Source organism: Poecilia formosa, unplaced genomic scaffold (genome assembly GCF_000485575.1).
Source record: "Poecilia formosa unplaced genomic scaffold, Poecilia_formosa-5.1.2 Scaffold11, whole genome shotgun sequence".
Lineage (NCBI taxonomy): Eukaryota > Metazoa > Chordata > Actinopteri > Cyprinodontiformes > Poeciliidae > Poecilia > Poecilia formosa.
The window spans coordinates 3,014,247-3,040,198 of NW_006799950.1; the positions used below are offsets into that span (position 1 = coordinate 3,014,247).

Consider the following 25,952-nt stretch of genomic DNA (forward strand, 5'->3'; position numbering starts at 1 on the left):
ATGTGACAAGATGGTGAGAGTGAGAAGGCATGCAGAAACTGACAGCGAGGGATATGAGCTGAAGTGACCAGTTTGAAATGGAGGGAAGAAAAAAAGATGTAAGCTATGAGTTAAGGAGGGTAGGTTAAACAAACTAAAAGCAAGATACTGGAAGCAACAGAGGGGATAGTGGCAAAGACGAAGCCACTTAAGAAGTGGAGTGAAACAGAGAGAGCTCTAGACAGTGGGAAAAGGAGAGTAAATTGACTGCCGCGTGTCACATGGAAACAGTCCCTAATTGGCCAATCAGCCGACCCCAGATTGAGGCTGCCACTTTCTCTGACACTGCAAGTGCACCTGTCCCTCTGACAGGCTCAACCTCACACACACACACACACACACACACGCACGCACGCACGCACGCACGCACATCTTCAAACATAACAGCTGCCACCATTACAACCTCTTCATCCCCCTCTCCATTTCTGATATGTACTTTGAAGAAAGATCTTTGACAGAAGAAAATTGTAGGAAAGGGACAAAGAGAAGAAAAGCCAATAACAGTCAAAAGTTTAGATTTAGTTTACTATTCAAAATAAAACAAAAGAATCAAGCCAAAATCTACATTATTTAATATATGACACCAGCAAGTTATTCTGCATAAAAATACTATTAAATACAAAAATGGGCAATATGACTTATTTTGAACATGCTGGTACAGGAATGGTTACAGGCAATTTATGCATACAGTCAAAAGTGCTTACACGGCATATCATAGTTAGATATGTCTTTTTCTCTTTTTTTTTTTTTAATAACACGTTGAAGCAGTGGAGATAAGGTACCCAAGATTCATTCAAAGATAATATTCAAAGTGGGAGAAAAATGCAATATCCTGACCTTTTTCTGTTAATGTACAGCACACTCAACACCTTTGAGCTAACTTGTTCTAGGTATGTAAAAATACCTAAGCAAATCAATCTTTTACTGCATTATGTCATGCTGAAAGTTGAAGTATTAATTTAAAAATTCTGTTTTTTTTAAAAAAAAAAAGATATATATATATATTTTTTTTTTTAGCAAAACCACCACTACCATATTTATTTGAACTCCTATTTATTCCTTCAAATAAAATTCCTGCTTACTGTCTTGAAACTTTTATTTAGTAATCCATCACTTCCCGTTTCCTTGAGTTGTAACTATGATGTAATTTTTCTAACGTCGCCATTCAATTAAGGCATCTGCAGGATCTTCAGTCCACTAAATTGCTAAAAAAAAACTAATAATTGCTACTCTCTGAAAACTTGCTTGTGTTTACAAACAGACTCATAATTTAAAAAAGTTTATTTGCAGCATGTTTACACTTACTGTCACATTACAGTAAACTCTGTAAAAAAAAAAAAAAAAAAAAAAACTTTCAATGCATCTAAATTATGTCACTTACAGATATTTGTATGCACACTATTTGTAAAGTTTTATATTAAAAATACAGAAGATACACAAGATACACAAGACCTTAGCTGCTGGCAGACCTAGCAGCTAAGGTCTGCTAGTTCCCAGACTATCCAAAGATGCAGCTGGATGATAAGGCTGAAAAACTTTCTTCGTAATAATAATGATCATTTTGGCTTACAGGTAAAGGAAACGCCACATTGAGTGTTTGGTGTGCACCAATCAAAAACAGATGTTTTCAGCACAAATGTCAGCCTTCTGAAAAAAAAATAAATAAAAATATGTGTGTTTCTATGCAGTCACTACTTGTTTGGCCTCCCCTTGCATGAATTACTCCATCAGTACGCCGCGGCACAGAGGTGATCAACCTGTGGCGCTGTGTAGGTGTAATGGAAGCCCAGATTGCTTTGATGGCTGCCTTCAGGTTGTCTGCCTTGTTCGGTCTGGTATCTCTCATCTTCCTCTTGACAACAGGCCATAGATACCCTATGGCCTGTTGGGTTGTCACGGGGGTTGTTGGCTAATCAAAAACAGCAGCACCATGGTCATTGAGCCAACTTTTGGTGCCTTTGGCAGTGTGGGCTGGTGTCAAATCCTGCTGGAAAATAAAATCAGTTTCTCCGTACAACTTGTTAGCAGAGGCAAGCGTGAAGCGCTCAAGAATTATTTATAATCATCATAATTTTTCAGTATTTTTGTGAAGATCTTTTTTTTTTTCTTTTTTTTTATCTGGTGGCTCTTCAGATTTTTCTGAGCAACATTGATGGTAGCACAGTTAATAGGTTCTGATGGCACTGGAGGTTGCATTTTTAAGAATTTTTCTTTTAATTAGCAGATTTTTTTTGTTTAATTTTGATCAAAGCTCATGATTCTTACAGTCCTTTTGGGAGAACTTTGTTATTGTCCTTGTTCCTAAACTCAAAGTCTCCCCAATTTCCCTGAATGTGTTCACATTGCTAGTGCAGAAATCTTTTGAAAAGATCATCAAGCAGCTTTTTTACTTTTTTCTTTTTTAAGCTAAAACCAATTCTCATATTGACCAACTTCAGTTTTATTTTATGCCTAGCTGGGACGTGGAGGATGCAATCCCACATTTCTAAATTAGATTTTTTAAAAACCCAAGAAGGTCAATACATTTTTGCCCAATTTCTTCTGTTCTGTCTTCTTTTGCATCTATTTTTCAGCTAAAAACTTAAAGTATCTTTTTAATGCTGATGTTGGCCTCGTATGTTGGAGTTTACACTTCTTTACTTTTGGGTCTCGGAGAGTGGAAATAAACGGGGTCCTTTCTGTAGGTTGTCTTATCCTCCACAGCCCACTCTCCCCAGGGCTGTGTCTTCTCACCTCTTTTATTTATCATGTACAGGAAATTATTGTCGCAGTCAGCACCTTCAGCAACATATTTTAAAGTTTGCTGACGCTGCAGTTATTGTGTAACTTCTTAGTAGTGATGACCCCGATCATGGGGCAGTGATCAGGGAGTCCACTGACTGGTGTGAGACCTCTTTTTCTACAGATTGACGTCGCAAAGAGTGGAGCGATGGTCATAGATTTCAGGAGGAGCTGCACCAATAAACTACCTGGTGTAATTTCTGACAAAAAAAAGTAAAAGTCACAAATCAATGCAAGCACCTGGAATCAGTGATTGGTGACAGCCCGACCTTCGAACTCCACACCGACTCTTGTCACGGGGTGTTTTTAGATCGATGATTTAATGTGAATTCCACTTCTATGCGAATGTTTCCTCTTTTATTGAGTCTGTTCTTACTCTTAGTATTGTTTGAACTATTGGCTGTTAGAAGCAGGGATATACTTGTTGTTGTGCATATATTCTAAAATTGTTTGAATAAATTTCAAGGACCTTACTTATCTCTACAAGACCATCCTTTCCCCTCTCCACCCAGGTCAGATTCAACAGCAGCACTAATGGACGGCACGCTTGGAGGGATTTTCTAGAACTCTTTATTTCATTTTAATTTCACTGATTCTGCATAATTTACCACATTCTTACAGTCTTTGAATCTTTTGGAAAGTTCTGAATATTTTTTGTTTCAATGCTTGCATTAGCTTTAACATGTGATAAATTAACTTCTGATCACTGTGATTTGTGCTCTGCCATCCCTTTTTACCAGCTTTTGCATCACTCCATCTCAGAAAAGACTGGCATGTTCCTCCAACCTGATCATTGCCCAGCTCAACACTCATTATCGATCCCTCTGAAAACATTAAGATGGACATGAATGCAATGGCAGCAATGCTACCTGCAAGAGTTTAATAATAATCTGACTTTCTACAATTATTTATTGATGCTATAGTAATTTGTTAATAATTTGTCATTTCTCGTTTTACCTTGAAATCAATATTCTAATCTCAATTTGATAGCATGATTACAAATGCTAAGTTAATTACTGATATAAAGCAAATGCAAACTAATAATCATACAGTAAATATAATTTTTGTGAAGGTTACATTGTGTTTAAATAGTATTAATCAAATGTCTTGAGTGAGTTCTTATTATTTTGGATGACATTTCTGAAAATGACACATCTTGTTACCATGGTTATCCGGTGTGTGCAACACACTTCAGAAGTTTAATGAAGCCAGTTCCATGTGTTTTAATTGAAAAAAAAAACATGAAATAATTACTCATCTTCACAATCATCGCGCTCGTTGTCTAAGTATCTGTAAGTCGAGTTAATTTAACCGTTTCAATGTCGCAGCACAAGAGCTAAGCATGTTTTCCAGTTGATATATCTTGGTAACTGAAACGGACATCGGATAAAGATCTGTGAACACAGCGACAACTAAAAACCTTTTATCTGAAGAATGTATCTCTCCTCTTCCACTCTGTTCATGTGTAGATCCTTCACGCTGCCCGTGGACGTTATGTCCTCGTTGGATGAGTTTGAAGCTCAGAAATGACCATGAAATGTATAAAATTATTAGCCCTGTCATTGCCTTTCTATGCAATTCCACTCAATTCTCATTTCCCTTCATTGCTCCATCAGCTCGATACTTCTCTCTTTGCAACGGAGCATGGTTGTTTACAGCGCAGGCAATTTCCAGTAAACGTCATCGTGTCGAACTTACATATGTCACTGCCAAATGTTAGCGATTTTGTAAAATTAAAAACTTCCACAGAGTCCATGCCAACAGCAAAAAGAAGAAAAAAAAAAGAGTTTCTGGTTTGGTTTGATGTAAAATTATGGTCAACTTCACCAGAAAATGGAAATTGATCCCAAAACATTCCTCCATGTCCAGCAATTAAGAGAGATTTTGAAAAGAAAAAAAGGTTCAATAATCTCTATCTCAGCATATTCCAACATTGAGAAATGTCTTAGAAGATTATGCACTAAGTTCCTGTTGGCACAAGTGGATGGGCCACAGTAAAAGTATAAATACCAGAGGTTTCAATACAATTTTTTCCCATGTTGTAACAACTTTTTTGCAAATGTTTTTTTGTCTTTTTCTCAGCAGAGGTACGCTTTTTCTGTGACTGCAGCACTCCAAACTCAACAGCCATCGTACTAACAAGTAAATATCTAACCAACTAATTGACTTAATCCCTAGGACAGGCGTTTTTACGGTCATAAATATTTAAATTCAGAGTTGAATTATCTTTCTGAAAACACAAAATGCTTTTGTTTTGCAATCTCTTGAGATTCTTGGCAATGTTTCATGCAATTTTGCTGCTCTTGCCGATGTGCAGACATTTAAATCTGTCTACCTAATGGGATGTAACGAGTTGTCAGTTCTGTCTGATATCAGGCGATGCAGGAACCCATTTTGATCAGGAATGCACCGTGTGTGACGCAACTACTTGGGTCTTCTGAGGGGTTCTAAGTCTTTGATCTTCACACAGCCACGGCTATGTGACCCAGTCAGGCCTCAATTTATCAAAAGCCATCTGGATACTGTTTCACCTTCCACCGAGTTGTGCCTGATGTCTCTGTTAATCTGCTGTCCCCATATCTCTGTGACTCAAGCCACTTGTCAGCTTGTACATGTCTTCATCTTATTCTGAGGATTTTAGTCTTCACAAAGCTTTTTCCACGTGGCATCTAATTGAAAAGAAAAAGGAAAATATTTTAACAATTAGTTGAGGCTAACCTTTGTTCAGGAAACATACCTTGACTTTAGCCCTTATTTAACTTGTCTGCAGTGTGCTGATGGGAAGTTTGGCTCTTTCAGTTCCCAGACGACTCTTAATTTGTCATTTTCCGTAACTTCTTATTTTTAGCGAAACTTGGCATTAATGCATATTTTATATGTTAATAAATCCCTTTGCATTTAGTGTTTTTATGAGGATCCTTTGTCAAGTCTGGGTGAGATCAATCCTAGTTTCTATTTATTCTATAATTACAAATCACATAATTAAGCCAGGAACGTATTGGCCCTCTGAGTGATTAAGGGCCAAGGAAAGAAGCACACACTACTGTCTGCTTTTCTCTTTCAGAATTGACAGCAGCCGTGGAGATAAGAGTTTTATTTTGTGCTCTATTATTTGTAGGATCAGACATGCTAATGGATAAACATTAAATATGCAATCTGTCGTAAAATTATTAGTAATGCGACGATTGAAAATGTCAGCTACTTATAATAAAGGGACGTGTGATGGTCAGTGCTGTACTATAAGCTCAACCACTCATGGTTAAGCAAATATCAACAATGAGTGGATGCATGAAATGACCTCCCCAAAAATGTCCCAAAAAAAAAAAAAAAAAAGGTTTTGTTGAAACGCTTGTGTTTACAAGTTAAAGTTTCTCCTGCAGAGACGCATTTAATTTAGAAGAACCAAACAGAGCATTGTGTGTGGCAGTAGTTAGTGGGCACCCAGAGGGTTACGGACCTCAACACGACTGGCCTGAGGTTGACAAAAAAAAAAAAAGAAAAAAAACCTTCAGTATATTCCAAAGTGCATCATGAAGAATCTTTAAACATTGATTTATGGGTTAACCCTCAAATGTGAATGTTTTCCATTTGTTTAAAGTTTTAATTCAATTGAACATTTTACTTTTAGTTTTAAAACATGCTTCAAAAATAGTAACGTCAAAGCAGTATAGATACAGCACAGCAGTAGATTGTTGACAATCTTTTTCTCTCTAGTTTAAGGAAAGCCTTTTTGAAAAAAAAAAAGATATGGAATCCAAATTTTTTTATAGGCTGTCTAACATGATATAGCTTTTGCATTAACTCCAATAACATTTGGAAGGAATGGTGACTCGAGTTTGAGACTCGAGTCACACTTAAGAAGGTGCCACTGGTATCACTGAGGCTGACATTGAGGTACCAGAGGGCTGACAGACGTTTAGATACCCTGTGTAAAAAGGACCCACATCTTTTCCCCCCCACACTGTCTGACAACATATCAGATTAAACCTGTTTCAGTATGGATTACTGAATTATCTCTATTTGGTAATTCACTGCTGATAAAAAAAATTAAAATCAAACTCATGTGCGGTTGGAAAATTGGAAGAAATCATATTACCTGTTAAAAAATTTAGATGGTAAATTTGAGATGGGAGTGTTCACCACCCGTCATCCCTGGCTTCTTGGGTTTTTTTCAAAGAAATGCATGATTCTCTACTAATCCAAGAACCATCTAAGATCATTCAAAGCCATTATATATACAACATTTTTGAGCTAAAAATTTCCTTCTGGAGTTTGTAGTCTGACTTTCCTTTAAACAGATCTATTCATTGTTCATCCCCAATGCTCAAATACAAACTTTGTTCACTTTAATTATATCAAAAAGGGCTTCGAAATTAACAATAGAAATAGAACGTGACACATTTCTACTCTTGTAAATAATTTAGTGGTCTCAAACTGGCATGTTTGACATGTGCAGTATCTGGATGCATTAAGTCACAGATGCAGAGGCTGTTATTATTCCAAAACTCAAAAACATGTCCAGAATTAGCTCTGCTTCTTTACTTAAGGGACCCATCACGTCATGCTGTAGATCATACTTTCATTTAACCCACACAGAGTCCAACTGGGCTGAGAAAAAAAAAAAAAAAAAAAAAAACTATTTTCCTGGTTTGAGTCTCTGTTACCGATTTCTTGGTTTGAATAAACCAGGTCAAGTAGGTTCAGTGTTCCCGTTGACCAGTGTGGCATAACCTCACTATGAACACACACAGATTTATTGTTTTACTGTTACACCGTTTGATTTATAAATCTGAAATAAATCCGAAGTGTAAAAAGTATAAAAATAAGTGCATGCTCTTTCCCACCTAAAACAAACACACACCCAGACACACACTCACACCCACACAGAGTAAAGCAAGATGAATTACTGAAAGGATGGAATCTGACTTAACCCATAGTGGAAGTAGGTCACATGGGGGAGACGGGTCATCGGGGAAATAACTCTGCAGTTCCACTTCTTTTGTCTCCGCCAGGAACCCTGAATATTCTTCTCATTGTCATTGTGCAACTGCTCCATGAAAAATATGTTTATGTATTGGCATCAGAAGCAAAAGTCAAATCCTAGAGACGAGGAAAGCCGACATGCATTCGCTGTCTTCTGTGGTTCAGCTTTAGCCACAGAGGAAATTAAATGAAAACTGTGTGGTAAGAGAATAACCTACCAAGCTTCTTCTTCTTCTTCTTCTGTTAAAACACTCTAATCAACTAAAGGCTTCAAAAAAAAAAAAAAAAAAAATGCATCAAAATAACTGTGAGGATTCAGCATCTGGGCCTGAGAGTCAAACAAAATGTCACAATTATTGATCACAGTGGATCCCAAAGTTATCAGCTTCCAACTCCCAGTATGAGGGGAAGAGAATAGAGGCCTTCAATCGCAGCTATGCAAGCGATAAGCAATAAGTCTATTAATCAATGCAGCAAATTTACCTTCAGAAGTCACATGCTAAGTGGTTTCTCTTATCAAGTGAATTCCACAGGGCTGTGTAGTTGGCCATGTTTATTTGTGGGGATTTTTGATTTTTTTTTTAGCTTACCTCATATTGTCTTTTAAGTTTCCGCAGTGGCATTTTTGTAGAATTCGACTTTTCATTCATTTTAAAGCCCTGTGTAATCCAAACATCTCAGTTCTGCAGAAATCCTGTCACAGTTTAAATCCTTGTTGTCTGGTAAATTTTGATTCTTGGCTGAGGAGAACTCAAAGTTCTTATTTGTGTTCTGCATAGTTTTTTTTTTAATCTCTTCTTTCAAACGTCTCCTTAAAAGGAAAAGATCCAGTAGATCCAGCCGTCCTCAAAAGAGGCTGAATTTAGCCTAGCCGTCAGCGAAACCCGTCTATGACATCCAAACACATTGAATCGAATTTAAAACGTCATTAAAAATAAATCCATATGTCCATTAAGGTAATAGTAAATTTCAGATCTACTTAGTTAAAACGGCCAAGTGTGTACCTAATGCACTTTAACTTCTGGATGCTAAATATCTAGGCCATGAGAAAGTCAAAACCCCAAACAAAAAAACAAAAAAGTCTTATTTCAATTCAGTGCTGTCACACACACGCTCACATGAACCGCTGTGACTGTACATATGCAGTAATTAAGCCATCTGCATATCTCAACAGCTAGCTCACCCTCTGGGTTTGGTGACTGGGATATTATGCGTTTGTATGTAGCGTTCTTGTCTGTGTGCATGCATCTGTACGATGTGGCGCCGGGCCAAGTAACTGGCTGCAGCAGCGAGATTCTGTCCGTAGTCCATATCACTCTGAACTATCCAATTGTACAAAGAGAGAGCGGGAGACGAGGTAAGGGAGAGCGCATGCATCTGGCTACACTCCAATTCTAAATGGCACGTTGGATGGGGATATTTATTAGAGGCAGAGAGTACCGCAAACACAACCATTCACACACACACACACACGCACACATGCGCACCGACACGCAGAAGCGCACGCAGAAAACACACTGCACCAGCTTATCTCCACACATATTCACACTTGCAATCTTTCACACGCACACTTCCCGGCACGACAATGAGTGGAAACACTCATCCACTTTCTCTTTCTCTCTCTCTCTCTCTCTCTCTCTTGGAAAATAAATAAATAAATGAGGAGAATTAGCATCTCACAATTCTTTCCTGAACAAAATCAAAGAGGGCATACTGGTAGATGCATGAACCAATATGCAATTAGAGTGACAAAATGACTCGGACTCAGCACTTCCCACCTCTCTCTACAAGTCGTCTGCAGGCCATGTCCAAATGTGAGGCTGAGGTTTGAGGGCTGGCTTGAAAGCTCACTATCTGCTGCTTGTTGATATATATAAGTCCCACAGTGCCATCTTCTGGACAAATACACCCTGATATTCTATTAACATAGCCAAAACACATACATTCAGAGTTATGCTGAGCATTCGTTGTGGTCATTTGTTTTTATGTCATGTACAATTATATTTTGAATTATCACATACGTATGTACACACATTTCACAGAGTTTATGGATTTAAATGTGATTATGAAGGCGTTTCATAATCACATTCATTGATTACGTTGCTTCATAAGGGACAAAAATAAACTTTCCCCAATACTTTATAAATAATAATATTAAGCAGCTGCTTTTTGATTTCAGGAGGTGGCGTGCTGCTGAATTTACATCAATCATTCATTTATCTTTTTCTTTAATGCTTTTCCCTACGTTTCCCTGGCTAGAATGACAAAAAACGATTTCTTTCTTCTAAGACTGCTCTATCTTGTTCTCCTCACAGCCAATGATATTTATTTAATTTTTTTGAAGGTGAACCACCAGATCAAAATATCTGTACAAGAAGTACCGTGAACAAGATAAAGCATTCCATCCTGGCTGTTTTGTGTCACCCCGACTTGTTCTCTCTTTTTATATTACAGACTGGCCAATATCCTATTTCTCCACCACGGGCCAGCAGGCCTGTGCTGTGGGTCAGAGTACCGTTTTTGACTTCAGATGAAAAGCTGATTTCAGGTCAGCCAACCCAATAAGCCCATGTAACACAAACTCCACACCTTCTTAATTTCCTGTCGTAATAAAAAAAAAAAAAAAATCAGTAAATCAACTCGGCACGCAACGGAGCATGTTGGGAGCATGTCGATATTTTGAAGCTCATCTTAAAAGAAAGATGCACCAGAAAAGGTGTGTGTGTTTAATGCTTTTGTCAAGGTGATGTGAGGAAAACAATTAGTAAAAAAAAACAACAAAAAAAAAACAGGCCTTATGATTAGTGAGGATTCACAGAATGACAGGATGAGATGAAGCACCAGAAGAGCATTACAAATTCTAATGTCTGTGGGGACGTGGAGATGTGATATGAGCCTAGGACGGCGCTGCTGGGATTTGGATTTGTGTGTGCGTGTGTGTGTGCTTGCCTATGTGTGAAGGGGAATATTTATGGGTGTGTGTGCATGCGAGTATCAAACAGACAGATGAACAGACAGAAATAGCCAGAAGATGAAAGTGAGATATGTGGGAATGCAGACGGGGTGAGAGAAAATAGAGGAGAGGAGGTTTTGGGGTGTGAATGAAAAAGCAAGTGAGACTGACAAACAATTTATTGGTGGGTTTACCGGGACAATAACAAGCTGGAGTTGATATTTCAACATCCTATCAGTGCCGCGTTGTGTTCGTGTAAAATTAACTACGTGAGTCGTAATAAATGGTTCTGCTAGCTCCTTCCCTGTGTGTGTAGTCTTCTTTCTTTTCTATTACACACACCATTACCCTATGCCAAAAAATGTCTCATTGCCAAAAATCATCCATCGTATGCTGCCAATCTCATTTTGAAACAGAACACACAACATAACTTCTGTTATTCTGCTTCATTAAATAGCTTTTTAGAATTTCAGAAATTAGACAAAGGACTCGTTGGTACTTTCATATTCTTAGAGACTAAAAATGCAGAGAACACAGCATTACACTGCAAATAACATGTTGGTGTTAAGAATTGGCAAGTAACAAGGGAGTTTTTTATTACACACGGGAGCACATTTATCTAATACAAACTCATTTTACCAAGATGTTAAAAAAAAGTACAGAAAAGCAGCGGTTTTAAAACTCTTTATACCAAGCACAGTGCTGTACTAATATTTGGATCTATCTGCGCTGCGTGTTTTAAAACCGGGAAAAGACGATTGCTTCTCATCAACTCCAACCACACAAACCAAGATGGCAAACATGGTCGTACACAGCAAATCCAGCAGGCCCAAATTAACACTGTCAGATTTGATTTCAACACTTTTAAAGTGTCTATATGGGTCCACACCAGACAGTGTTAATTTAACTCTTTTTGGAGAGTTGGTACCTTAACTCTAAGTGTCAAATATCAAATCTGCTGGAGTTAATCATTTAACACTTACTAAAACTAATTCAGTGTTAGATCTTAATATTAACTCTCACAGAGTATTTTTTTAACTTCATAAGAGTAATTTGTAATTAATATTAAATAGGTGTTTTATTGATTTGAACTTTTAAAAATGATTTGGAAAATAAATATTTAATAAAAAGGCAATGCTTTTCTCAAATGCATTTATTTCAAAACATGCACCACAATTACAAAACATATTACAACGTGGAATAAAGTGCATGTTCCACATGTGGCTTTCATTCACATATTGCTTATCAGCTGGGCAATACAAAATGACAAAATGCAGTATGCCTAGTACATTTTTCTTCAATAATATGCATGAAATTGTTCAAAGTACAAGGTGGAAAAAGTAAAGCAAGCAGTTCATGTAATATGACAGAGTACATTTTCTTTTAACAGGTAGATTACTTGATATTACAGTACATAACAGACCAACCTGATAATCAGATCCATCGTTTCTTATCCAGTTTCTGTTTCTGTTGATAAGAGACAGTTCCTCTCTGTCTCTGCACCAGAGAGATGTCCACTCACTAACAGATTGTCTTCAGGTTGCTGGGCTGTTCGGGACGTTTGGCCGGAGACACCAACATGCTCCTCTACTGCATTAGACAGTCTTCAGTCTCTGGATCATAACAAACAAAAAAACATAACAATGAGAAATGGAACGAAGGAAAATATTTTTACTACAACTCTAACAACAAGCCTCCATTACAGAGATGTAGAGTTTCAGAGATATTAACACAAAGATAATCATTTTTGGAGCTTGAATCTTCGAAGAATCCATGGGGGGATTGGGAGGGGGAGGTTAGGCTGACGACTGGCGATGCATCCTCAACCAAACTGGTTCTAATATATACAAAAAGGCAATAAAAAGATTAAAACATGCTGCAAAACGTATATAAGAAGACACAACAGCGGGAATAATGCCCTCAACATAAAAAGATCTGTTAAATTTAGCCAAGAATTTGACTGAATCTTCACCGGCTCAATTTTTTCCAACTCCGCTACTCCGCTAACATTCGGCATGCTAAGCTAAATATGCTAACCCCGAGCCGTNTTATAAAGTGTCAAATATCAAATCTGCTGGAGTTAATAATTTAACACTTACTAACACTAATTCAGTGTTAGATCTTAATATTAACTCTCAGAGTATTTTTTTAACTTCATAAGAGTAATTAGTAATTAATATTAAATAGGTGTTTCATTGATTTGAACTTTTAAAAAATTATTTGGAAAATAAATATTTAATAAAAAGGCAATGATTTTCTCAAATGCACTTATTTCAAAACGTGCACCATAATTACAAAACATATTACAACGTGGAATAAAGTGCATGTTCCACATGTCGTTTTCATTCACATGTTGCTTATCAAACTGTCTAACATATCAGCTGTGCAATACAAAATGCAGTATGCTTAGTACATTTTTCTTCAATAATATGCATGAAATTGTTCAAAGTACAAAGTGGAAAAAGTAAAGCAAACAGTTCATGTAATCATTTTTGGAGCTTGAATCTTCGAAGAATCCATGGGGGGATCAGGATGGGGAGGTTAGGCTGACGACTGGCGATTCATCTGCAACCAGACTGGTTCTAATATATACAAAAAGGCAATAAAAGGATTAAAACATGCTGCAAAACGTATATAAGAAGACACAACAGCGGGAATAATGCCCTCAACATAAAAAGATCTGTTCAATTTAGCCAAGAATTTGACTGAATCTTCACCGGCTCAATTTTTTCCAACTCCGCTACTCCGCTAACATTCGGCATGCTAAGCTAAATATGCTAACCCCGAGCCGTCTATCACACAGGTTGAGCTCAACTCAAAATAATAGTTATAAACCATCTCAGAAAAAAGTAACTTGCCAAGCGCAGTAAATAACTCAGACATGTGGAGAGTAAATAGTCCTGAAATGACTTGGCTTCTGTCGCTTCGCTTTGGTGGGGATCTGTGATTCTGGGGCTGAGGCAGTGAATTAACTCCTTCCGTGTTAGAGCCGCTGGTGGAGTTCAGAGTTCAGAAGTAAAGAGTTATTGATTCCATTTTAACATCTCTAGATTTGATATGGAAACACTTTGTTTTAACACTGGATTTTAACTACTAATAATATACACCCCAGACTTACATAAATAGAATGTGACTATTGGAGTAAAATTAACTCTGCTTTTGCAAAAAGTCTACTAACACCAAAACATTTAACACTTTTGAATTTACTGTGCAGCTGCAGTACATTTACGCTGGCAGTTTGTATCCTATTACTTATTTGCAACCATAGTTAAATGCACAGTAAACATACTCCTTCAGTGTTTAATGGTCAGTGGGGTTGAGGTGGACAGTGAAGTCCTCCAAGGTATAATCTTCAACATGTCTGTCCCTCCCAAGCACATCATCTGTCTCAGTTTCTACTGGACAGCAAGTTATTCACTGCACTTCCATTTTGAGTATTATCTGTTTGAAACTCTTAACTGTCATGAGAACACCAATTAGACAACATGTAAGCGTTTTGAACGTGACAATTAAGGGATTAAATCAAAAATCATTGTGTGACTTACAAGCTCATTGTCACAGCTAGTTTGCTTTATATTCACATTGAAATGATTTACTAAAACTTCCTCTTTGTACCACTCAAAGAAGATCAAGCATCACCAGCAGTAGTCTGTAAAAGAGTTTGAGTGAGAAAAGCTTGTAAAGTCATCTCACCCTCTATTAGCAAAGTCTTAGCTAGACAGTGTTTTGTCACACATCTTATCATTTTTACTAACTGACCAATTAGAGCAAAGACATTTAGGGGTGAAAACTACAGAGAAATACTCTATATATTTAATTGTACACCAGAAGACATGGAGTCACCCATAAAACTAAAAAAATAAAATAAAATAGGATAACATTTTGATACTTAAACATGCAAAGTAATAAAACGAGGCCGAAATAGTTTAGCACCTAGCATACTCTAGCTTCTCTCACTCTCAAAGCTAATGCTTGTTGCTCATTGAAGCTTGAACTACTTAATGATGAAGACAAATGAGCTCATTATCAAGTCCTTTCAAGCATGTTCGGTGCGCCCACAGACGGACTGCAGACAGCGAGATGTTTTCATGTGTGCTCTCTTGTTCCGGAGGCGCACAACACGCAACAGATGCCTGCCCGACCTCGCGGTTGTATTTTGCATGTATGCAAATTTTAAACTTTACCTTATTGAAGCCACGCCTCACCGGGTTAATTTCCGTACAGCTTAAAGTGGTACATTTCCCTCTGTGTGTACATAGCCTGAGCAGTCTTAAGTGTATTAAGCAAAGATAAGCCTTCGTAATCACAAGCAGAGTGAGCAGGAGAGCAGGGAGGCTCACAACTCGTGTGCTCTTAATTGCATTATGGGTCCGTATGACTTTGTTGCACAATATCACGCTTTCATTTTCTCATCATGTGCAGTCATCGTCAGATGCTGCTCATTTGCCAAGCATAGACTACTTAGTCTAAGTGTGATGCTTTCTCAACGAGAGAAACCGAGGACTCCTGCTATGAAATTAAATCAATGCTCAAATGTAGTTTAATCTAAAGAGATCATTCGGGAATCAATTCACAGCTAATGTTATGTTGATTAGCTGAGACATGCATGTGAAAATAATACGATGAGGGTCTGAAGAGGGTGAGGCTGTGGAGATTTACGCACAGTAAAATTGTTGCAGTTCTAAGGCTGAGCATTAGGGGGTGCTAAGAGACAGAAGGGCAAGTGAAAGCATGGCAAACCAATAAAATCATAAAGGTTTAATTTAATAACACATACACACGGGAAAGAAATGTTAAGCACTAAAAAAAATATATTTTTCAATTTAACCTTGTTATGAATCCCCCTCCACTTTATTTATCACCCACTGGTCACAGTGTTACCATACAAAATCACTTCCAACATGGAACTGCATTGAATAATTAGGATTTTAATATTCACACTCACGCACTCTCACACACACACACACACACAAAAAAAACACACATTCAAAAACAAAAATTAAATACATTTTTTTTTTACAAAATAAAAAGGGCAAAGGACACAGGGACACAATAAAAGATATTAAGACATGCAGTGACAAATATAAAAAATAGACATTTGTTTCCTTTTTCTGTACATACATAGATCGACACATATAAATATATAGAAGTAAAAAAGAGTGTATTTTTGAAATACAAATGTCAAATTGTACAGTTACATTCCATAGTAACAAACAGAGGACATGGCACAATATTCAAGTGAGTTTGCCTTTTCCACAGACACACTATACAATATTGTATACTGTAGAATCAAAAACTTAGTTCACACAACAGTTGGTTTCTCCAAGTCTGTTCACGCTGCAGTAAACATTGCAAATGAAGAAAGGATGCTTTTTTTTTTTTTCAGTGGATATTCATTTGGAAACGCTCAACCAAGCAACTTTTGAACAATTGGCTCTTTGAGTTCTTGCTTTCAATGCTTCAAAATTTGAGAGCCATCTCTTACGTTTTCTGCGAGTCTTCATCACTGAGGCGAAGAGAAACTCTGGTACCATAAACAAGCTGCTGACAAGCAGTCAATGAAACCTGTCATTATACAGTTTTAGCTTGGCACAGTAAACAAGAATGTACCAGAATGTACTGAAATCCTTCATGGCCTTCTCTGCCCCCCCTCCCCTCTACCTTCCCCTCTTCAGTTCTGTCTGACATCCTGCAGCAGTTTGTTGATCTCCTGGGCCAGCTCGCTAGTATCAATGCCGGCCTCGTGGCGACTGTCCCTGCGCTTGCTGCTTTGATGACCCTGATGGAAGACACCATCAAAGTCATCCTCTTCGTAATTCTCTGGGATTTCCTCCATGGCTGGCAGCCATTTCAGGTGTGGAGGTTGTCCATTGGTGGAGGTGGAGGTTGAGGAGGAAGAGGGAGAAGAGGAGGAGGAGGAAACATGGTTGTTCACCACAGATGTGTTCCCTGGATTTAAGTAGTGTGTATTAGCAGCCCATGCGGCTACACCAGGAGGGTAAGCAGGACCTTTACCACCGGGGAGCAAACCTTTACGGCTGTCTTGAGGAACAGCGTTGTTACTATAGTTACCTGCAATGTTGCCACCACGACTGCTTGCCCTCTCTGTGGCTGATGAGGATGAGGGTGGGCTTGTTTCAGTGCACTCAGTGTAGGAAGGGGGCAGGAGTCGCTGGAATACAGAGTTCATCTCTGTGAGGAGGGATCCAGCCCCTCCCCCAGCTGCATCGCCTCCTCCCTCTCCTCCTCCTCCACTGAGATCTAACTCTTCATTCCCAGACTCCTTGCCAAATGTGGAGAAACTCTTGCGATTCTCTGAGTCCACCGAAGACTCATCATCATCTAGCTGGGGTGGCTGGGAGGACTCTTCCCCGGGGATGTACATGTTGTTTCGGTAGTCTGCGGACGATGCAGGCGAGGAGATGGGGGGCATCCAGCACTGGTCAGAGTGTCCCAAGATGCGGCATTCATCCGTGCACAGTCTCGTAGCTGAAGTAAAAAAATAAATAAACAGAAAAATAAACAAACAAAAACAAGAAAAAAAAGGACAGTGTCAAGCTAAAGTTCAGATTATGTGCTGGGAAGGTTTCATGACTGTTATATGTATATATGTATTGCTTTGAGCAAACTTTGTCATATTTTTAAAAAAAAAAATGTGTCATTTTCTGTCTATATAATAAAAGCTCAAATATATATTTTAGTTGGGTTGCCATATTTTAATTTAAACCTGACAATGTTTTTTTTTTACTGAAATTTAACATATGTTTATGAATTTTAACAAGTCAATAATTTATGAATGTAATAGTGTAGCAACTTTAATATTTAGGCACAGTGAAGAAAACCTTAGGAACTATTTTGAGTATAATAGTTGAATATTGCCATGTGCCAGAATAAACTCTAAGACAGCCAAGCAAACTGAAAATTTTAATAGAAAGAATATATATAAACCACTTTTAAAACATGTTACAGTAAATGAGTAGTAAGTAGGGTAAGTAGGTTTAAAAAGCTGATGGTTTAACAAAATAACTTAATAGTAACAAATTATATATTGCCACTGATTGTCATTTTAAAATTCACAATATGTATATTTTACAAGTTAGTCAGATGTTTTATAGTTAATGTACTGATTTAATTGTTAAGACATTTGCCCAAATAAAAGCAGCAATGGCTCTATTGTCAAATTTAGGCCTAATTATTGATAATTATTAGACTAAATATTGAGTGTATTTACAATTTGACCTTGATGTTAATTGTGAATATTCAACAAATAATTTAGCTATGTAATAATTTACCTGCTTGTGTATTTCTATAGATAATAGATAAATAGGTAAACTCTTTGTAAAAATATAAAATAAAATACTGTAAAGATAATTACACTGAATAAAAACAGTGGTAACCCCTCACTACCAGCTAATATCCTTATGTCTATTTCATTTATTTCTTAATTAGAGGAAAGACAGCAGTAGTGGTGGGGGGAGGGGGAGAAGAGAAAGTAACTGCAACACTTCCAAGTCTTGCTCAAAGGGAGAGATAAGGTGATAAAGAATGGTCAAGTCCACCATCTCTTCCCTTATCCATCTCAATAAAGCCTTAGAATAAATTAACTACTACAGAGGAAAGACAGTGAGATGTGAAGGAGCTTTTGGGTGGGCAAGCAAGAGAGAGTAGGAGAGAGGGACCTAGGAAGTGGGAGAGGGAGAGAATAACATCATTCTAAAAGCAATTACTATGAATTCTCCTCAGTTCAGACATGAAAGCGCACCACTGTCACTCACCAAGGGAAAAAAGGGGAACAGGAAAAAGAAAAGAGTGAAGGGAGGGGAAAAAAACAGCTCCCTGAGACGCATACCGATGAGTGACAGGCGACTCATCTCCGCTCCGGGGAGGATTTTACAGACACGACTCTATCTTAGGGGCAGATAACACACAGACACAACTGCACACGCACAAACAGCCAGCACGCTGTGCCCTCTCTCAGTGTGATAACGAGCGTGGAGATGAGGGCTGTGTGGAAGAATGGGGCAGTGTACAATGGAGATTGTGTCTGCAACAGGGTGAATTTAGGGGCCGTAACAGCAGGTGTAAAGACAAATAATAAGCTTAGACTTGATACTGTCCATGGTGCTGAAATTTGTCAGATAGGTATTAGACTGGACGAGCTGGGAGCTGTCTCTCAGATGGCTTGCTTAGGTCAGTTTCATATTCTTTCAAATTGGGAGTGAAGAGGAAAAAAAAAAAGTCAGTTGTGGAAATGTTAAGTCCCAACATCCCCTTAAGTTTACTCCAAGTGGATTAGAGCAATTTAGAAATCGCAAAATGACAAGTTTTACAGAACAGATTTAAGTAAAGCGTGATAATCCTCTAAAACGAGAGGTGACAGCTGAGACACTGCCTCAGAAGGTGTCGGGGATGTGAGGGAACTGACTGGTGCCAAGTCATGCTGAGAAAGGTGCAAAAAGTGGAGGAAATAGAAAAAAAAGTGCTGCCGTGTGGCGCCAGCTGTTGAGGCAGTTCAGGCGGAAAGGGAATGTAGAGAAGATCTCACCTGGGTGGAGTCGGTGGTGCATTTCGAGGTGCATTAGGTCAGAAAACCCCTCCCCCAGCAGCAGCCTGTCCACGGGGGATTCCCGCCCCATCTCGCAGTCGCTGTCCCCCGCCTCACTGTCCCCACGACCACTGTCCTTCAGGCTGAACTTGTCCATGTCCTGTAATGCGTACCTAGGAACAGAAACCACGGTGAGATGGTTTGCAAACAACATAGTGCTGTTTGAAAATCAATGATGCAAGTTTATGTTTCTGTGCACATGGAAAGCTGGATGAATCAGTCTGCCTCCAGAGGAGACTAGATCTATCATATCAGACCTGAAGCTGCTTCTGCAATATGTCAAATCACAAGACAAGGTTTGGCTCATAAATTCTACATTGCAGGTAGATCCCGTCATTAAATCTTTTACGGCAGCCACCAGGGGCATCACTAAATCTATCACTTAGATGTTATAAGGGGATATTGTGATGAAAGTTCTGATGGATGTGGACTTTTACAACCACAGCCTGGTTTCAATGAGGAATACATGGAAATTGTTGTCAGACAAATGAGTTGCATTCCTTTACACTGAATGAAACTGGTGTGATAACAATTCGAATGTGGGAAAAACACTAACAAATCATAAAAATCACGCAACAGATCCACTGACAAGTGAAATTCAACTACACAATGAGGAACAAGTGGTTTGGAAAGTAAACAAAGGATAATCTTTTCAGGAAAAAAAAGGGCGAGGAGAACTGGGGGATTGGGGTAAATTACCTGTAGCTGCGGGAGTATTTGTTGCCACGGAAACTGGGTCTGGGCTGGTACTGGCCCTGATGGAGCATGGACAGAAGCTGTGAGACTTGCTACATCCCCAAAAAAATAAAAAAATAAAAAAAATGACAAAGCAAAGAAAAAAAAATAAAGCAAACAAAAAAAGGGGGGGGGAAGGATGAATAAAAAATGGGACATTGAAGATGGAGGGATGGGGGAGCAAGAGACAAGACAGAAGACAAAATAATGGTTGAGTAAACACAAAATGGATGATGGAGAGGCTACTTAAAATGGGTGAAACAAAATGGATGACATTAAAATGAGAAAAAAAAATTAATAACGGGGTACTGGAAGTGCGATGAGACTACGTGAATATAGAAGCACATGACCGGGAGTTGAGTCATGGTAATGATGGAGGTAATGGTAACAGGGTGTAAACAAGGTAAAGACAAAGGCATCTATAATCATCATCAGTTTTAATGAGAGTCAGTCTGAACTACAGGGCACTTTTGATTAAGTCACTGTCACATTTGGGGATGACTTAATTTGCTCAGAGACAGCTGTATGTGGAGGAGGAGAAAGGCTGGTGTGTGTGTGTGCAAGAGGGAGAGCTAGAGTGAGAGAGTGAGAGTGAGAGAGAGCGAGAGAGAGAGAGAGAGTGAGGGAGAGCGAGAGAGAGAGAGACCGGGTGTGGGTGAAAAACAGAGAAAATTTAGGAGTAATGAATCGCATTAGAAATAATTTAGAGGAACTTGAGGTATTTGTGTCTGCTCATGCTTACCTCCACTGGTGGAGTTGCGTGTGCCATTTCCAGGGCAAAGCTCTCCGGGATGTGATTGGACGAGATGGTCACCAGGCTATTAAGAGATTGGCGGCTGTGATGGTTCTGTGGAACCCCCATCTGGGCCCGGTCCATTGGAGGCGTGGCTGATGGCGAGCGGTGGTGGGCCCTGATGGGGAGGGTGCCGTTCACTGTGGGCACCAGGGTGATGTCACCTTTGTGAATTTGGCGTGAAGGTTTCTTTGGGTGGTGCTGGTGGGTGGACTCGGCCACCCGGCAGTTGTAAGAGTGTCTCGCCTCTTTCTTTTCCCTGTTACAGCGAGTGACAAAGGCCACCATGATGACCAGGAGCTTGCCAACAACTACTCCCAATATGATGATGATCATTCTGGATATATTGAATGGAGACTCCCCCTGGTCCATTGGCTGTATGTGGTTTTTCATGTTCTCGTAGAGGTTGATTTTTAGAACTGCCTTGGCACTAAGGCTCTCAGTTCCCTGATCTCTGACCACCACAGTAAGCTCAGCATGCTCATGTGGGAAGTTCTCTAGACTGGTGTTGGCTTGGATCTTGCATGTTCTCGGCTCAATAACAAAGTACCCTTCTTCATTGCCACTGACAATAGAGCAGATGAGCTCACCGTTGACTCCTGTGTCACGATCGGTCGCCCTGACCACCGTCACTAAACGTCCAGCCTCTGTGAACTTTGAAGCACGAACGTCTGCTGAAAAATTCCACAACTGTGGAACCACAATGACTGGGGGGTTATCATTTTCATCCAGAATGCTCAGAACAACAGTAGTGTTGCTGGTAAGGGGAGGTTTACCTGCGTCTTTGGCTTGCACAATGAAGGATATATTATTCACCTCCTCCCGGTCAAATGTGCGCAGAGCATAGATGGCACCATTAGAGGGGTCTATAGTGACGTAGGTGGAAATGGAACTTCCATGAATGAAGTTTTCCAAGATGGAGTAGCTCACCTGTCCATTGGCATCCAAGTCAGGATCAGTGGCTGTGATAGATGTCAGATACGCTCCGGGGGCATTGTTTTCCGATTTGAAGATCTCATATCGTCCCTTCTCAAAGCGTGGCGGGTTGTCGTTTTCGTCTGTAACATGCACTGTGAAGTGTTTGACTGTGGAGAGACTCGGGGTCCCCCTGTCCTCAGCCACAACAGTCAGGCTGAACTCTGACCTTTTTTCTCTGTCCAGGGACACATTAGTCAAGATCATATAGTTGTTCTCATAGGTTTTCTGCAGTTTGAAATAACCTTGACCATGAAGTTTACACTCAACTTCTCCATTCAACCCAGAGTCCAAGTCTTCCACTCTTACCAAAGCAACAAATGTGTCCAGCGGAGATGCCTCAGATACATAAGCTGCATCTCCATTCCCCTGAGAGGGGAAGTTAATGCTGATGTCTGGTTTGTTATCATTCACATCTACCACTTTGACCAAGATCTTGCAGTGAGCAGGCATGGAGTTTGGACCCATGTCTTGAGCTTGCACGTCAATGTCATAAGAATTTGCTGTCTCATAGTCAACACGCTTGATGAGGGTCAGGTGACCGCTGTCGGTGTTGATTTTGAACGTCTCTATAATTTTAGGAGACACGTGATTGCTAAATGAGTATGCGATTTTAGCATTTGTGCCGTCATCCGCGTCCGTGGCGTTCAGATCAATAAGCAGGGTGCCAACAGGTGAGTTTTCAGGCAGACTTATAACATAGGAGGACTTCTCAAAAACCGGACTGTTGTCATTAGAGTCAGCGATGCTGATTTTGAGAAGGGTCGATCCTGTTCTTGGGGGAACGCCCCTGTCAGAGGCTGTGTACTGAAGTTCGTAGCTGGAGCGCACCTCCCGGTCCAGCTCCCTAAGTACCACCAGCTCTGCGTACTTAACTCCGTCGCTCCTAGATTGCACGTCTATCTTGAAGTTGTTATTTGGCTCAAGTGCGTAAGTGTATAAGGAATTCTCACCGACATCGGGGTCTGTGGCGCTATCCAGGGGGATGCGCGCTCCGATGGCCGCGCTTTCTGAGATCTCGATGGGGATGACGGCTTTGGCGAAATGCGGCGTGTTGTCGTTAATGTCCAGCACTTCCACTTCGACGTGAAACAGCTGGAGGTGCTCGGTGGGGAGCGTCAGGACGTCGAACTGGATGGAACAGTTAAGATTCTTTTCGCAGAGTTTCTCGCGGTCGATTTTGGTCCTGATGCTGATCTCTCCGTCCTGCTCACGCACAGCAAGGAAAGAGGAGCTCCCCCGCTGCATCGCTCTGAAGCGCAAAGACACCGAGCTGGGAAGTTTTGCCAAAACATCCGCGACGTCGTCTCTCAAGCGGGCGATTACCGTGCCAACCTTCTGCTCCTCGAAGATCTGATATTTCAGCGTCTTGCCGGTAACGTGCTGCGCCGCCAGCACTAAAACCGTGGCAACTCTCAGCATTCTTGTTAGAAAGAGTCCCGTCATTTTCTACTTGCTTGTCCTGCTGGAAAAAATGGCTACAAAAAAAAAGAAAAAAAAAAAAAAAAAAAAAAAAAGACCAGTGCCACCTTTAACTTAAGAAATGCTCTGGCCGCTCAATCAGCAACTGCATTGCTTTCTACTGCAAAAAACACGCAGTAGTTAAATAAAGACTGTTTTATTTTATTTGTTGCCAGGTCCCATAAACTCATCTAATTCTCCTCACAATAATCCTTTTTTATCAGAGTTTTTGTTGCGTGTATCCAGTCAGCGTACCACTGGAAATTTGCGCGTCTCTCTCCCTCTGCTCCTTGCGTCTGTGCGCCGTGCGCTCTCTTCCGCTCCCTCTCTCCGTTTGAGCCTGCCTCCGCGCAGAATTTACCCAAAAGAAAGAGGAAAGAACGAAAGATCCCGCCTCAAATTTCCTTGCCGCACTTCTGCTTCTGCTCCCCCTTCTTTTTTTTATGACATCCCCCGGTAAAGACAAACGATTTAAAAAAAAACAAAACAAAAAAAAAAAGCTGGTTGGTGGCTACTTGATATCCAAAGAAGGAGAGAAAGGAGGCGCAAGAAAGGAGGGGAAAGTGGGTGGAAACCCCGCCTTGCATAGGTTAATTCTTGCAACTTTTACGATAAACGATTATGGATCGGGAGATAAATCCAAGAAAGAAAGAAAGATATCCAAGAATCCTCCTTTTTGAGTTATTTTTATCACTACAAACCATTTACATGATTCTCTCGTCCTCTCCAAAAATGATGGAGACGCAGTTATTTTAGATCCTCATCAGGCATACCTCTTAGTTATATGCATTATTGCACGCCGCATTCAAGTCTTAATACACCTGTTAAAAAATAATATTTCAGCAGGAACAAGCCGCTGTGCGCCCACTCCTACACAGTGACTTAAGCACTTGCTGTCTCGACATTAAAGTATCTCACCTTCTCTGTTTTTTTCTTTCTTTTTCTTTTTCTTCCTGCTCTTTGAAGTGGCTGGCTACCTCCCTTTTTCATGCACAGGAACTTTGTAGTGGACACACTGACTGAAGTATCTTTCACTTGTGCCTAATCTGTGCTTGTCTGTGTGGGTGAGAGTGTATAAACTGGGTAAGCCGTGTGGCGAATCGCGCTGAAAAGGGAGCCGGGCTCTAATGAATGCCTTTTAAGAGTTGGTCACGCTGAGAAACAGCTCCGTCCCCCCTCCTCCCGTGTGCAAATCTGTCCAGCATCACTTCAAACTCCCTGCAGGACAGGGTAGTTTTGATAACGAGCGCAGCATCCGCAACTCACTAGTTCAAGCATGCAGTTTTTAGTTGACCGGGGGGGTGCGGGAAGAGGACCCAATACGCATGAATGCGCAAGCACACACGAGACCAGACCCCTGGGAGAGAGAGAGAGAGAGAGATAGAGAGAGAGAGAGAGAGAGAGAAAATGAGATCTAAGGTTTTAATAAATGTGCACGACAGAGACCGTGCGTTCTGGTCACCATCTGGCGCGGTTTGTTTGGCACCAGGACCCCGCGATTACAGCCCGACCCAACAGCACCCCAACAGAACATCCCCGCCCGCCCCACCTCCCTAAAACTGTGAAGAAATAAGTTGTCACGGGGGATTGTAGACCGCACCACCAAGTACCGAACAGCTTTTCCACATCCATTCGCACATTTGTCACGTGCTGCATGTGGTTGTTGTTTTTGGTGATAGAGATGGATAAGAGAAAATGTCCTTAACCACTTTGTCACTTCGCATACCAAGAGACCACACAGAATTAATTCGAGTTAGAGGCTTGAAAAACTTTTTTTTATTTTTTTTTATTTCACTGTAACTTTTGTGTTGGTGTATGACATAAATCGTGGATAGTAAACTATGCAGTCCACAATTCTGTTTTTCTTTTTTTCTTTTTGGAAGAATGGAAAGAGGAAGGCCATCGTTGTAAAATTTTGCAGTTTGTCACACGCCGTGCAACATGAAAGGTAACATGAAAGAAGATACTCTGATAAAATAAGGAAGAATAATTGGAAATCTCCAGCCTACATGTGTGACAGAAAACCAGCACTGTACGTCAACCTGAGTACAACATTTAAGAGTTAAATGTAAGCGGTATTCGGAAGTCGGAATATGTACGGAAGAAAGCGTGTTAAGCCCAAAAGGTGAAACTTTACTCCATACACCCAGACCCATGTAAGCATGGTTTAAAATCAAAGCGTAATCATGGGTCAGTCAAAATCCATATCCGCATCTTATTGAGAATTTTTGAAATTTATGTTTACAATTTTTATGCACAACTTTCCAGACGGCAGAAACATACCCCAAAAGACTTGCATCTGTAATCACAGCCGATTTAGATTAAATGTATCGACTCAGAAGGTTTTACAGAAAATGTATGCGATATTTTTCAACTTGTATTTGAAAACAAAACAACAACAAAAAAAATCATGCACAACTTTTGTTGTTGTTTTGCAGAACATTCGAATAAAACAGATTGTATTTTGTGGTGCAACATCAAAAAAAATGTGAGAAAAATAATATGAGGTTTTCAAATAAATACTTTCCCGATAAGACCGACTGATTTCCAATTGGTTGCAACATCTTTCAGCCTAAGTATTTATAAATCATTTTCAAAGTAAGACAGATAAGACATAGCATCTGCCA

At 39.8% G+C, this 25,952-nt stretch overlaps 1 protein-coding gene and 1 long non-coding RNA gene across 3 annotated transcripts in view; one reads left to right on the plus strand and one right to left on the minus strand.

Annotated features, from left to right (window-relative positions):
* Positions 1-11,059, plus strand: part of LOC107834896 (uncharacterized) — a 121,423-nt gene extending 110,364 nt beyond the window's left edge. Inside the window, exon 4 of the long non-coding RNA XR_001660730.1 lies at positions 10,258-11,059. This is a non-coding gene — a long non-coding RNA (uncharacterized LOC107834896). The remainder of the gene's footprint in view (positions 1-10,257) is intronic.
* A 4,525-nt stretch (positions 11,060-15,584) lies between these two features.
* Positions 15,585-23,775, minus strand: LOC103132440 (protocadherin-18). Of its 2 annotated transcripts, none has more exons than XM_007544251.2 (4): positions 20,839-23,775; positions 20,061-20,149; positions 19,302-19,474; positions 15,585-17,245 (listed from the first exon to the last, which is right to left on the minus strand). In XM_007544251.2, the coding sequence occupies exons 1-4, from the start codon at positions 23,308-23,310 to the stop codon at positions 16,428-16,430; spliced, it is 3,552 nt and encodes a 1,183-aa protein (XP_007544313.1). In that variant the 5' UTR covers positions 23,311-23,775; the 3' UTR covers positions 15,585-16,427. The 2 variants fall into 2 exon arrangements, with proteins under 2 accessions (XP_007544313.1, XP_007544321.1); XM_007544259.2 differs by having other exon boundaries at positions 20,061-20,116; positions 20,839-23,774.
* Between the last annotated feature and the right edge of the window lie 2,177 nt (positions 23,776-25,952).